At 31.6% G+C, this 14,864-nt stretch overlaps 1 protein-coding gene across 4 annotated transcripts; it reads left to right on the top strand.

Annotated features, from left to right (window-relative positions):
- The first annotated feature begins 4,546 nt into the window (after positions 1 to 4,546).
- LOC105109662 (uncharacterized) lies at positions 4,547 to 11,872 on the top strand. Of its 4 annotated transcripts, none has more exons than XM_011004441.1 (10): positions 4,547 to 5,504; positions 6,210 to 6,626; positions 7,403 to 7,852; positions 8,400 to 8,511; positions 8,587 to 8,780; positions 9,629 to 9,707; positions 9,795 to 9,905; positions 10,703 to 10,849; positions 10,930 to 11,189; positions 11,324 to 11,415. In XM_011004441.1, exons 1-10 carry the CDS (start codon positions 4,977 to 4,979, stop codon positions 11,330 to 11,332), a joined length of 2,307 nt encoding a protein of 768 aa, XP_011002743.1. In that variant the 5' UTR covers positions 4,547 to 4,976; the 3' UTR covers positions 11,333 to 11,415. The 4 variants fall into 4 exon arrangements, with proteins under 4 accessions (XP_011002743.1, XP_011002742.1, XP_011002741.1 ...); XM_011004440.1 differs by having other exon boundaries at positions 4,548 to 5,504; positions 10,703 to 10,864; XM_011004439.1 differs by having other exon boundaries at positions 4,548 to 5,504; positions 10,930 to 11,872.
- The last annotated feature ends 2,992 nt before the right edge of the window (positions 11,873 to 14,864 follow it).

Here is a 14,864-nt window from a genome sequence, read left to right as displayed (position 1 = left end):
TAGTAGTAGTAGTAGTAGTAGTAGTAGTAGTAGTAGTAGTAGTAGTAGTAGTAGTAGTAGTAGTAGTAGTAGTAGTAGTAGTAGTAGTAGTAGTAGTAGTAGTAGTAGTAGTAGTAGTAGTAGTAGTAGTAGTAGTAGTAGTAGTAGTAGTAGTAGTAGTAGTAGTAGTAGTAGTAGTAGTAATAATAATAATAATAAAGAAAGAGAAGAAGAAGAAGATGATGAGAACTTTGAGATGGAATATTAATGTAACGATTAAACAATGATAATAACAAATGTCAAGGTTAGAGGTTCCACTAATGGTATATCAAACAAGTATAGTATAAACTCTTATTATTGAATTGGAAACCACACACAAAGGAGGTTCCAATCAGATTATATATTGTTAACATGATTACATTAGTCATCTTATTCAATTAATGCTAATACTTGTAAATCTCGTCAAGCATTCATGATTATAACTTATGTTAACAACAAATCAAGTTCCTTTCATAGCTCAGGTGTCGGTTATACCATACATTATGGGCTATGAAAGTGCCAAGCATTTGTTGTACCAAGTGTTATACAACATAAATCAAGATTAGTCATTTAACAAGCAAAGTATTAAAGAGTGAACAAGATAGCAAATATAAAACATGTTAGTATCAAACATTAAAGTCCATATTAAGTTTACATTATACTTATTCTTACACCATTAGTGTAACCTTTTCACCTTGACATAATTAACTTAGCTAGACATAATGAAAGAAAGCAAAATAGATAAACAAAATAAGAACATAAAAGTTAACTAAGTAAAGGAAAGGAAATGAAAGGCATAAACTTAATATTAATGAAAACAAAGCATAAAAAATACAAAGAGAGAAAGGAAGAGCATGATCTTGATCTGAACACCAAGATGCCTAAATGCATGGCAAATGCCTCCTTTTATAGGCCAAAAATGGGAACTATTGATTTGATGACTAATTGATAAGTGGGTGACCAACTTTTGACTTGGTGACAATCCTTATCTTCTCTTGTCTGCCCAAAACGTCATTGATAACGTCAAAACTGGAGCCAGTTGCAAACATGAAAGTTGTAGGCAATTGTCTCAGCTTTCTTGTGTAAAAACTTCAGCTCATTTGGACTTCTAGAACTCTAGATATGGCCAAAATACCGAACAGTGCTCGGGCTGGAAGACAGATTCGGGCTTCTTTGTTGTTGCTACAATTTGGACTTGATAATGGCCTTTTTAGATCTTGGGCTCCATATGAAAGTTGTAGGCCTATGTCTTACCTTTCCATCCATATAAATTTGACCTAAATCTGAGATATATAGCTCCAGATATGACCCATTTACCGAACAGTGTTCCGGTTTGGATTGCACCGACATCTCTTTTCTATGTTTGGCCATCTCTTTATCCTTGCAATTTAAGTTCTTCAAGTCATCAATCAATCCTTTCATTTATGTGATAGATCTGCATTAAAAATAGACATTTACCATAAATTATAGGTATCTTATATTATTAGATACATTATTATAAAACATATTTTAGTTAAGGAGTTATTGATACTTCAAGTGCAAAATGATGATATAAAACCTTGATAAAAATGCACTTTTAAGTACTAATCAATAGGCTTGCATTTAAGATGAACATTTATCATAAATTAAAGGTATCTTATATGATTAAATATGTTATTATAAAAGATGCTTTAGTTAATGAGTTATTAATACTTCAAATGCAAAATGATGATATAAAACCTTGATAAAAATACACTTTTAAGTACTAATCAGTCCCCATATCGAATTAGTACTATGGATTACAATAGTAATCCATAATGTTGTTGTTGTTGTTTTTTTTTTTTTTTTTTTTGCATTTGACTCCATAATTTATCTGGTTATTAATATATTTTTTTTAATTTAGTCCTTTGTATGATGTGTTTATGGGGATTTAGAGTATAAGATTTATTTAATTTACCTTTATATGGTTATTGCAGTATCCAAAAGCAATATATCAGCATTAACTTAGTATTAAAAAAAATATTCTAATATCGCAGTATGGTCTATTTTCTAAAAAAATTTAGTTAAATAAAAAATAATTTTAAAAAATTAGGTTATTAAACATTGTGAAGTCAATAACTCGATTTGCAAGTTTGTCTAAATAACCTAGTTACCCCTGTTTGCAAGTTTAGCAAGATACTTTTTTTTTCCTTAATTGAACATAATTGCATAATTGATTTTACAATAAAAGAGTTTTTTTGAAAAAAATTATGGACTCGTAAATGTGTATGGCAAGTTTAACTTTTTTTTTTATAAATTTATTTTTTTCAATTTCATCATTTGATATCAAACTCATTGAGAGTTAAGTTTCATAATTTGTTTTGTTTTATTTTTTATGAGGTTATTATAGTCTTAAAAAGTCACAATATTGGTTCGACGTTTGATTTTGCAATTATCTATTTTCGTTATCATATAGTCAAATAAACAATAATTTAGATTAAAAACAAGTTATTAATAACAATGGAGTCTACTATCTGATTTGCGGGTTTGATGTGTTGACCCAGTTTACCTAATTCATAAGTTTGATGTGTTTACCCGTCAAATCTGTTTTTTTTTTCAGTTTCTAATCCTTTAATTTTTCTAATTATTTTTTTTATTTCACTCTTATTTAATATTGAATTAGTTTAGAAATTGAATTTATCATTTATTTCTTTATATTTTTATAGGGTTACCATAATTTTAAATAAATATTTTTTAGAGTTGATATTCAATTTTGAAAATATCTAATATTATTATAAATTAAATATTTTTTTTATAAAAATAATAAAGTTATTAAACCTACTTAAGTTTATGACTCAGGTTGTAAGGTAACCAAGGTTAATCCAATCTAGCATAAAAATAATTATCATTTTAAAACTTTTTAAAAAGTTATATATTATATTTTACTAGCCATCTAAGTTATATTTGAACTCATTAAATTAAATAATTTATTTTAAATTAATTTTTATATAATTTAATTTAAAACTCAAGCAAGATAAAAAATTGAATTGTTAAGATTAAGATTAAATTATATGACTGAATTTAATAATATTGTTAAAAAAATTCATACTTAACATTTTTTTTCAAGTTTAGAAAAAAAAGTCCGAATAAATGAGTAAATATACTAATTATATAATAAGAAATATTTTTTGTTTTTTAGTTTTTTATGCCTGCATGCTCAAACTTTATAAACTCATAATTATTATTATACCAATCTCTCAGGTTGTGGAATTAAATAAATATTTTTTTAATTTTTCAGATGTTTAATTATATCATAATTTTTAATTTATTTTATTAATTACACATATTAATTAGTAATTACTTTTTTTGTTATTGTAAAAAGATATTGCTTCACCTCGCAACGGAGAATCAAACTAATGTGCATGAATATACGCACACCTAACATTAAGACACTGAAAGTAACATCCTTTATTTTTTTTTTTTTTCAAGTTGCATGCGAAATCGATTATATGTTTTTATTTATGTGTTATATTATTTGACTTGAGTTTTTAGATATTTGATGCTATTTTGTAATTGAATGACAAACTATTATTTAAATAACAAATTCAAAATATATTCTCTTTTAGTTTTCTATAATAATAATAATAATAATAATATATAAAGAGATTTAGATTAATTTTTACAAGGCTTGCAATGTGACATGATGTGACAAATATAATAATGGTTACATATTCTCTAATATTTATTTGATAAAATCTAGTTAATAAGTGAAGGTTGGATGATTAGATTTGTTTTATAAGATATACAATAATTTAAATAGAAAAGAGAACAAGTCGAGCCTATCTCGACTAACAACAGTTAATTATATTTGTTGTTATAAAAAGTGTTTGCTTTAGTATTTTAAAAATATTTTTAAAAAATTTAATGTTATTTTGTAATTGAATGAACAAACTTAAATTATATTTTCTTTTAGTTTTCTATAATAATAATAATAATAATAATAATAATAATATGTAAAGAGATTTAGATTAAATTTTACAAGGATTGCAATATGATTTGATGTAATAAATATAATAATGATTACATATTCTCTAATATTTATTTAATAAAATCTAGTTAATAAGTTAAGGTTGGATAATTAGATTTGTTTTATAAGATATACAATAATTTATACAGCAAAAATAACAAGTCAAGCCTATCTGAGTTTTATATGCACCCGATTAACAGTTAATTATATTTGTTGTTATAAAGGGTGTTTATTTTAGTATTTTAAAAATATTTTTTTATTTTTTATTTTAAATTAATATTTTATTATTATTTTTAAATTATTTTAATATGTTAATGTTAAAAATAATTTTTTAAAAATAAAAATAATTATTTTAATATATTTATGAAAAAAATATTTTAAAAAGTAATTATTATTATATATATATATTTTTAAAAAGAAAGTACAGTAAAATTGTCGTCCCTAACCGTTGTCGTAACACGCGACAAGCAATGATAAGATCGACATTTGCTATTGTAGTGATTTTTCTCACTCTGTACGCTAAAGCTTGAAAGCCTCAAAAACATGTGAAGGCCGAGTTTCTTACATAAAATTTGCCCTCATGAACACATTATGGGCCAATTTGGTAACCCTAAATCACGAACACGAACTCAGAACACGATAGACCAACAGTTCTTTCACCCGACACCCCACTCGGAAGGCAACAGGAAACCTCGGAATTTCGAGCTAGACTGACTGCACATTTCCCACACAACCCAACGCGGGCACCCGGCACCGCACAATCCCGCCAAAACCCCACCATATATTATCCATCCACTTTAATGCTTGCCATTTGGTTGAACAGCATTTGACCGTGGAAGGCACCCCAGGAAGAAAAAATAAAAAAGAAGAGAGAGAGAGAGAGAGAGAGAGAGGAGACGAAACGAAAAGAAAAATGCACCAAACCCCCTCTGCCTAGGGTTTTCTTCTTACAGTAACAGAAAAGAAAAAAATTATGGTGGGTTTAGACTCAAATCTCGAACCCCAACCCCAACAAAACCCTCGACAGCTAGACCAGACTATCCTCTTCAATAAGGGTGAGGAAGTTGAAGTAAGCAGTGACGAAGAAGGTTTCAGGGGTGCTTGGTATTTAGCTACCATTTTAGAATTCCCGAAACCACAATCACAAGCAGCAGTGAAATCAGCTTCGAAGAAGAAAAGGAAAGCGATTGTTCAGTACAAGACTCTGGTTACTGAAGATGGGTCTGCTCCTCTAGTAGAACAAGTCGATCCTCATCTCATTAGGCCTTTGCCCCCGCAATATTTACTGAAAAATGGTGGGCTATTTCAAGAAAACGAAGCCATTGATGCAAGCCTTAGAGATGGCTGGTGGTCTGGTGTTGTAAAGAAGGTTCTTGATGGGGGTTCAAGATACATGGTTTATTTTGATAACCCTCCTGATGTTGTTGAATTTGAGGCCAAAGATTTAAGGCTTCATTTGGATTGGGTTGATGGCAACTGGGTCCGACCCCAAATGCAGCGGGTATTTCTCATTTCCATGAAATCGAGGCTTTTGAGTGTTTACTCGCTTCTTCTTCTTAGTGTTTGATTGTTTGTGCACTCATGCTGTTTAGATGTCTAAGAAACTTTTTTGCATGTTGTGTTGAAGCTCTAGATCTATGTGGGTGCTTTCGAATCTCACTAGAAATTGAATGACTCAATTGCATGTTGTGTTTTGGAAATTTGGATGCTGAGGATTTTTTTGTGATCCTACTTGCATGAGGAAAAGGAGAACTTTGAGTCGCTTACTTTAGTTGCTATTTCTTTCTTCGTGCACCCACATAACTTAATGCCTTAATCAATTCCTTGTCTTTAGGTCATTTAACAATCTCCCTTCCCATTGCATGCCTATTTTTATGACAGCTAAATTTATGTTAAGTTCCAAAAATGAGATTTAGTACCTGCTCAGTACCTTTTCAGTGCCTCAGCTGTCCTACCTGAATTTGGTTATTAAATTTTGACATTCATTATGTCAATGCCCCAACTATGGATTTTGCTTATTTGCATTGATCATAATGTAGTAATTTGTGCACTTATAATTTATGTTATCTTTTCTTTTGGCTTCCACAAGCTCTATTTCTAGCCAATCTGTTCTTTCCATTTTATCAATGGAGTTGAAGATATGTATGCTCTATGTTTGACTTATTTATCATATGAGTGATTTGGTTTCTCAATTTGATTTTTAAAGCAAGCAACAGGATCGGTTTTTAGCTCAGGGACAGAAGTAGAAGTGAACCTTGAAAAAGATAATGTACGTGATATTTGGTTGCCTGCAGTTGTCATCAAAGAAAACGAGGATAAAACTTTCTTGGTAAAGTGTCTAAGCGCGCGGAATAGTGATGAGGCTGGACCAATGAAAACAATTGTGGATTTTCTTCACATTCGACCCCCTCCTCCTCTTTATGCAGACAGAAATTACGAGTTGCTGGAAAGGGTAGATACACGCTATGGCTTTGGTTGGAGATCTGGAGTCATTACAAAACTTCTTGCTGGGAGGAGATACAATGTCTTTTTTAAGCACGGAAATGAGGACAAGGAGCTTAGTCACTCAAAGATAAGGCCTCATCTGGAATGGGTTGATGGAAAATGGATTAGTAAATCAAAGGTATAATACTTATTTGGGTCATTTTGTTAGTTCATGTTATTAACAGTAGCAAGTGGCTGTTGTTAGATATGGTGTTGGATATACATCTAGGTTTGTTCCTATGTGCAGAAGATGGAGACCATTTCCTGACAGTGTGAGCCATTAGGTTTAGATCTCCCTTGCCATTTCATTTAATCTGAAGCTTACTCTTTAAATAGAGTGTTTTCCACCTCTTGCTCTATATTTGAATATCAACTGATCAACAAAAGACATTTAAGGTTTTTATGGTCAATCATTTTCAGATTGATTGCAGATTAATCTGAGAAAAAGAAGGGAAAATTGAGCTGTTGACCCAGACTCAGGAAGTGTGCTGGTTGGATCTGATTCACTTTTGTATTGCTTCACATGCTGTCTTACAATGTATGGTTTCTTCTGTTATGTGTGCAAAGCCCACACAGGCACGTGTTTATTACCAGCACTTTTCTTATAGGAAACTTCACTTGTTTGCATTTTGTACCAGGAGTATTTTGAATGCATGATTAAGTGACTAATTTAGCATAGGGAATGCAATAAAATGTCTTGCCTCTCTTTCCTTGACACGTCAATGGGCAATGGCTGAGGAGCTTAGGTGATTCTTTGGGCTTACTTTTCTTATGACTTGGGAGTTTTGTGATAGTCTGATGCATTTATTCTCTAAAATTTGGCAGGATTGTATGAAATGAAGTTAGGAAGCCGAAAAACATGGTAGAAAATTCCCTTTCATCTTTTGATTGTGTAACTTCCCTGTTTTTGTTCAGGAAGTTAGAATTGTTTCTGATAGTCAAGGACAGTTTGTTGGCACCGACAGTAATGACAACCTTGATGTGGCAGCACAACTCAAAAGCTCAAGTGCAGCTGAGGATAAGACCAAAGAGAAAACATTTTCCACAAGCATGAGGAATCCCACAGAGCAGTCAATGCATTCGGGTGAAAAATCAGGGAAGAAGCTAAAGCTGACACTTTATAATGGTGGCGGCGCACATTCAAGCGCTTCCAGTATGCTAACTGAAGTAGATACTACTGAAGCTCCATTATCAGTTACAGTTCTGCAGTCTAGGAAGATACCAATTGAAATGTCAAGCAACGAAAAGCTTTGTGGTTTTACCACTTCAAAAACAGGAGGTAAAAGAGCAAGATGCATAGAAAAACATGTGGTTGATGATCAGCCTTCTAACAAAACTGAGAACGTTTCTGCAGGAAAAACAACTGTGAGTTGAATTTCATCTTCAAAATTTTTCATTAATTTTACATCCTATACTTCCAAGAGAAGCATTTGGCTTTTTTTGAATGGTCTGCACATCCTGGCTGTGTGATCCAGCGAAAAGTATTAACAAGCTTTATGCTAACCTTGGTTGGCATTTTGTGACAGCATGGTGGTTCCATGAAGCACTATTGTATTGAAAGTCTTACTTTCAGTCTCACAGTCATAAACTGTTATTCTTCTTTTATGTTGCGACATATATGAAATAATCAACAGCTAAAATATGCACTTCGCAAGATCAAATAAATCATTATACTAGTTTTTGACACAAGCAGGTCCTTTTATATGATGACATGAATCACATGATATTGGGAAACAGTTAAGCCCATTTGTTAAAAAATAAACTTAGACTTTCTTGATGGAGTTTTGATGATCACCTATACACGTTCACTTTTTGTTGGTTCTGCCATTTTTTCTAAGAGTAACTTGTTCTACTAGTTTTTTCCCTTTTGCGATGTTTTTTTTCTTATTTGCATCATCCTTTATTAATGCAGAAGACTAAGCTACATAAAGTGCTTGAATTGGACTGCCCCAAAGTGGACATTGTAACTAGGAAAGGGAGAGCCACCAAATCACCTTTTAGAAGTCCAAACTCTTCGGCAGCAGGTATAAATTTCCTTGTTATTGTTGCATTGCTTATTTCATTTATTCACAGGATCTCTTCTATTGAGTGATTTTCAGTGAAGGATGGTGATGCAGTGGAAGTTACTGTTCAAGGCATCAGTGAGAGTGATGTTAAAACAAAAGAAATTGAAGTCCCTCTCATCATAGGGTTAAAAGCTTTAGAGGGCATTTATCAGGATGACAAGGAAATGCTGAAGCATATGAGGGATCAGAAGAAGGGTTTGAATGATTCAGCCAAAGACAAGAACATGGTAAGGAAGAGGTTTCTTTCTGCTTCTGTTTTTGTTTGGTTGTTCAACGGGAGGTGAGTGGGTGGGTGGGGCTGTGCTTAGAAGCTAAGGAAAACTGCCAAGATAAGTTGACAAGTATGAAAAACACCTATTTATGAGAGAGATATAGACTGGTGATAGGATAAAGCAGTTTAAGTTTTGGGAATTTATGATGCTAATTCATGTGCAGTAATGCTTGCGATGGTTGTAAATAATGGGAATTTAGTTTTGAAGCTTCCATGAACTTACAGTTTCAGACATTAAACAGAGCTGGTCCTTGAGAAAAATGTTGCCATATTCTACAATGTTAAATTAGGTCGCAGGCTCTCTATTCCTAATGGTAACTTGATTGTTACTTTGACATGCTGGATAGAAAGTGATACTGTTATTGTAGAGAGAAAAATGATATTCTTCAGTGTAGTTTGTTTGAGTGGTTGGATAATTGCTGGTGTGCTTTTTTTGGCACTGTACCATTAACCAAAGTTTGAAGAATTCGAAGTGCACAGCCATTTTGCTGGCACTGGTCTCGAGCAATCTTGCATTAGATAAATGATACTGATTTTTAGGGGAAAGGAGTCCATTGGTACACATGGTTCTTGCATTTCCTTGCCCTTAGAATGTGCAAAGGTGTGGAACATAAAATATTGTTCAAGGATTCCTGAATTGCGGTTACTTGTATGGGAGGCTACTGTAATAGTCTTTATAACCATTATATCTACTCAGTGTGCTAGTGTTTTTTAGTCTTTATAACAGTGTTTTGCGTTCCCTCCTGTTCTTTTTGTCCCCTAATCAGATGGTACCAGCTCTTAGGTTTGTTGTTTTTGGTTCAGGAATATGTGGGAAGCAGTCAAAGAAGAAAGAGGGGAAGACCACGCAAATTAATCATAAACTCAAAAGCTCTGGTGGCTAGTATGTAAATGCTGTAAACCACAACTTGTTGGCTGGTCATTTTGTGATTTTTTTTGGAGATACACAAATATGCAATATAACATGCAGGTAAGGACTTTGGCTCTGTGGACATTGCTGATGAAGTTGTACAAGTGGTTGTAAAAGATCTTACAACTAATGAAGTTGAGTGGCCTACACAAGCGAGGGCGGAGCCTAAAGGTATGTAGAGCTTCAGATCTGAGTTATTTTCTGCCTTGCTGCAAGGAACTTCTGTTGTGGAATTTTTAAGCAAACAAAAGGAAATTTCTGATTTCATCCACCATTACCCAGAATGCAGTGAGCTATAATGTGCGTATCTTTGGCAAAGAAAGAGAGCACCAAATGAAACTACTGTGGAAGTATTAGGAAAACAGCTGTAAATGTCATCAGAAGGATGCCTGTTACGCAAATCAATAACTTTCAATACTTTCCACTATGATGACATCGACATTGATTTTAGGTTTGCCAAGAGCATGGCTTACTCTTCAGTTGTGGACGAGCTTATTATCTGTTGTCATAGATGTCTTAGAAAGATTAGGTTCTCATATTGACTTTTTTAATGGCCACAACAACAAAATTAGTCCTAAGTTTCCAATTCTCTATTTGTTTGCCATGTTTATTCTTCAAATGGGTAATAGCATTGGTTCCCAGAATTTTTTTCTAGAAGGGGGATCAGAGTAGTGGTTCTTTTGTTTGATACAATCTCTCATCTAACAAATTTAAGAGACTATATAAACAAATCATGGAATGAATACTGGTTGGTCAATCATTTGCCAGTTATGGCTCTGGAAAGCTGATAACGTTAGAAGTTGGTTTTGCCTTGTCTCTTGGTCCCATTTCCATCTCCATCTGAGTGTCTCTCTCATACACAAACACCCTCTTTACTATAAGAGACACAAGCATAGAAAGCTACAACACTCACAACAACCATTTAAAAATACGTATCCATTTCTGAAGCCTGATATGAAATTATGCAGTTTCACAAAATTCTTCAAGAGAGAAAAGCAGTGAAATTTCCAAGACAGATTTCATGTCAAGGGAAGTTGATGCTGCTGCATTGAAGAATGTTGCTGATGATGATCAACCTCTATCAACCTGGTTTGGGAATATGCACGGTTCAGCAGGTCTTGAAGAATTAAGTAAGTCAAACATTTAAATGCATTTCCTCTTGTAGTTTTGCTGAATACAATTATTTCCTGTTCAGGATTATCAACTGGTCGGATTGCAAGTGGAGTGAGTGAGGCTAGAGAAAAAAAAGTTGTAGCAGTGCAATCTTGTACGGTGGATCCAAAAAGCAATGACACTCTGCTGGAAAATCAGTTGGTGCCTTTTGTAAGGAAGTCTCCGGTTTGGAAAACAATTGAATCTATGGAAGTATTCCAAATCATTCCGCAAAAACCACACTTTCATCCCTTGACTGAATGTAAAGAAGAGTATCGTGAAGGATCAGCCATTGGCATTATGGTAACATTCGCCAGTTTGTTTGAGAAGATATCCTCACTTCAATTTGATGATTGTAGAAGCATATTAGAGAGTACATTGGAAAGTCTTGTTGACTTGGAGAAGCATGGATTTGACATCACTGTGCCACGCTGTAGGTTGAATGAATTGCTTTCAATTAAAGATGGGCAAGGGGAGGTACTAAATGAATCCAAAGATGCTGAAGGGAAATTACGAGTGCATACTGATGAGAAAAGAAAGCTGGAAGAGAAGATGAGCGATATTGAGAAGAAGATAACTGAGCTGCAGGAAGAACTTGCTCTAACCAAGGCAAAGATGGAGGTTAAGGGCCTCGATATTTCCAAGATGCAATCCCATGCTGATGCCATCAATGAACGGATAAAAAATGCGCGGGATCATTTTGTAAAAGTAGCCTCCGCCCCTTGGAAATCTCCCTGATGCACTTCAACCCCAACCAATTTTCTTGCTTGCTACCCTGGATTATGGGAGCATAGTGAAAAGTTGTTGCGCCTTAGTGCTTCAACGTAGTGGTCATGAAAATGTAATTAACTAGTTTCAGCTGTGTATTTATCATCTATATCTGATCCTAGACATGTTGAATCCTTTTGGTGCCAAGTGCATGGAAATGGAGGTGGTCTTGAAACTCGAAACTGATGAAAGCCTTAATTTGGTTGGATTTATCATCATTCTGTTTATGGGTTATCTTCAAGTTCAGAGCGTGAGGTGTAACACCAAGTGGAGGCCACTCCGTCCAGATATGGTATTCCTGTTGCCTTCACTTACGCGCTCCATAGTACAGTGCCTGCCTTTGAAATTTATTTTTATCTAATTATATAAAAAATAAAATCGATAAGACAATGATTGTAACTTTCGGAGCAAGTGTTTTTTTTTTAATTCAAAGTCACATCTTCTCATTTTTCTTTTTACCATTGTATGATTTTTTATTATTAGCAACAAGGGTTATTGAATAAAAACTAACGACAATTAAAAAAATCTGTAAAAATCTTAATGATTTAAACTAAACACACTCCTTTCTTATTTATGAATATCTCTTTTAATGAAAAATACATTCTTTTCCACGTAACATTATTTTTTAAATAAAATTTCATTATGATCAAGAAAGCAAGTTTTAATAAAGAAATAAAAAAATCACGAATTGATCATTTTTAAGCACAAAAAAATAAATTTAAAAATTTTATAATAAGAAATAATAAAATATATATTCTATTTTTTTGAAATATTAATAAGTAATTTTTTTTTTTAAGGGTTTGCATATTAGGGATTTAATTATTTATAAAATAATTGTTAATATTGTTGTAAAATCTCTATTTTTGTTGAAAATCATGGTCTAATTAATTTTATTCTAAAATAATAATAATAATAAAAAAGGGGTTAAGTGATGTTTAATAAACATGCATAGAAACAAACCTACATACTTAATCTAAACAAAAACCATATATATATATAAGCTTAAAAGGCCAAGTCTTCATGCCAAACTTTTTTATTTTTTTAAACCCATTTTATTTTAATAAACTAAATAACAACTCGTCTTTTAATTTAAATTCAAAAGTTAGGAGTTAAGTTTTTAAATTCCAAAACTCAAATTTTGATAGCAGCTCATGTCATAATAGTTTTTTAAATTTTATCCTTATTATATCCATTAATTTTTCTATATAATTATCTGATCACACCTTTAATTTAAAGAGGTAGCTAAAAAGATCAACAAAACATAGTATATTATTGCAATAACATCTACCTTTAAAATATATATTGATAGAAAAAATTGCATGTATTTTTTTTTGCATATCATCGTTGATCACAAAGAAAAAAATTATGATAGTAACAAGTTAGCTTTTATTTAATTGTCATGATAGATTACTTTATATGACACAATTTAAATCATGTTTAATGTTTTAATTTAGATTAAGCTTTTATAAAACCTTTAAGGTGCTAAATCCTTTTCAATTTGAACATATGATCTCTAAAGATATCGAGTCTCTTTGTTGAACTTAAAAGTGTTAGACCCCTTTCATTTTAAACATCTAATCTTCGAGATTGTAGGATCCTCTTGTTGAACTTAAGTTATTGGATCCCTTTCATTTCAAATACATGATTTTTAAAAGTGGTGGATCGTTTCTTTAAAAGAATCCCTTGACCATTTCAAGAATTTTCATTGATAATGTTAGCATCAAACCCATATCAAAATATTTTTTTTTTCTTTATAATCTTACTATATAAAGTTTTTTATAAGACTTTGTACCATAAACATTGTAAAGAGAGAACAACTGTCAGAACCTAATTTTTGACCCTTCATTTTTATATATTTCAAATAAAAACATAAAGTCTAAAAAAATATATCTTTTCAGTAAATTTAGTCAATTTTAATTATTTTGTTGTTTTGATCATTTTTGTGTGGTTAGAAATAATAATAAAAAAATACAATAACATACAAAATACAGTTAGGAACAAGCCAAAAAATAAAAATGACATGTCATTCCATTTGAAAAGGAACGACATGTTGTTCACCATGGTCTTAAATTTAGCCATTGAAACAAACAATCACCTTCCATCCCAAAATAATCCATTTACAACCGTCATATAATAGTTTAGAAAATCCTAGCTATAAACCCCCCAAGAAAAAACTTGAAACTCTATATGAACTAGAACATTGTTCGGTTTCTAATTCATAACAAAAGCCATGCATCTTAATTTATGGTGTTCTTTAGCTTAATGGAAAGCAAAAATATAGGAATACATTTTTTTATGAAGAGTTAAAAATGCATTTTTGACATCTAGAAGTCCAAAAAACAACCAAAATAAAAAAAATCAGAATCTATCCAAAAGTTTACTACAACCCATACTTGTTTTTGTTTTTAGCATCTATCTAGAGTGCAAGTAAAAAAATACAAACAAAATGAGTTGAAAAGTTTATAAGAAGATCTAAAACTTTTCTAAGGGTCTAACTACAAATTGTGTCGATTTGACACTTATAATTCAGTTGGAAATTACCATAGAAACAACTATACCCCACAACAACATTAAGATGCCACCATTACTATAAATGCCTTTTTGCGTTCTAATAATCTTTAAACAACCACAACCACTTTGGTGGAATAATTGTAATCCTAAATCATTTTTTTAATATATAAATTATTAACTTTTAAGACCAAACATTAATTGTGTATGAGTTTGGATTAGGTGGTGATAAATTATGATGGCGTGAGTTTGATTGAGGATGATGAATTCATATATATATATATATATATATAAGATGATGAATTTATATATATATATATATATATATATATATATTATATCATGACATTTGTTTTTTATGATGTGAAGATGTTTGTGAGTTGTGAGAAGATTATTGGGTTGATTAATGTGATGACATGGAGTATGTGGGTATTGCATGACTATTTTCTTGAAGCATGGACTAGAACAAAGTGAAAAAGGATGATGCAAAAATTAGTGATTTTTTTTTTTAGCATGGCCAAGTCTTTCTTCAAAATCATTTTGCATATTTTATCTTAAAAAAATATTTTTCTTTTTGGTTTTGCATTAAAAAAAAGAAGAAGTCAAAGGTTTTTTCTACATTTTAGCATTTGATAAAAATATTTGTTTTAGCATTTCATTAAAAAAAAATTTGTATGCATATTTGGATTTAATAACAAGTTT

This window comes from Populus euphratica, unplaced genomic scaffold (assembly GCF_000495115.2).
Source record: "Populus euphratica unplaced genomic scaffold, PopEup_1.0 scaffold225.1, whole genome shotgun sequence".
NCBI lineage: Eukaryota > Viridiplantae > Streptophyta > Magnoliopsida > Malpighiales > Salicaceae > Populus > Populus euphratica.
The sequence above is the reverse complement of the archived record's forward strand: the minus strand, read 5'-3'. Positions and strand labels throughout refer to the sequence as shown.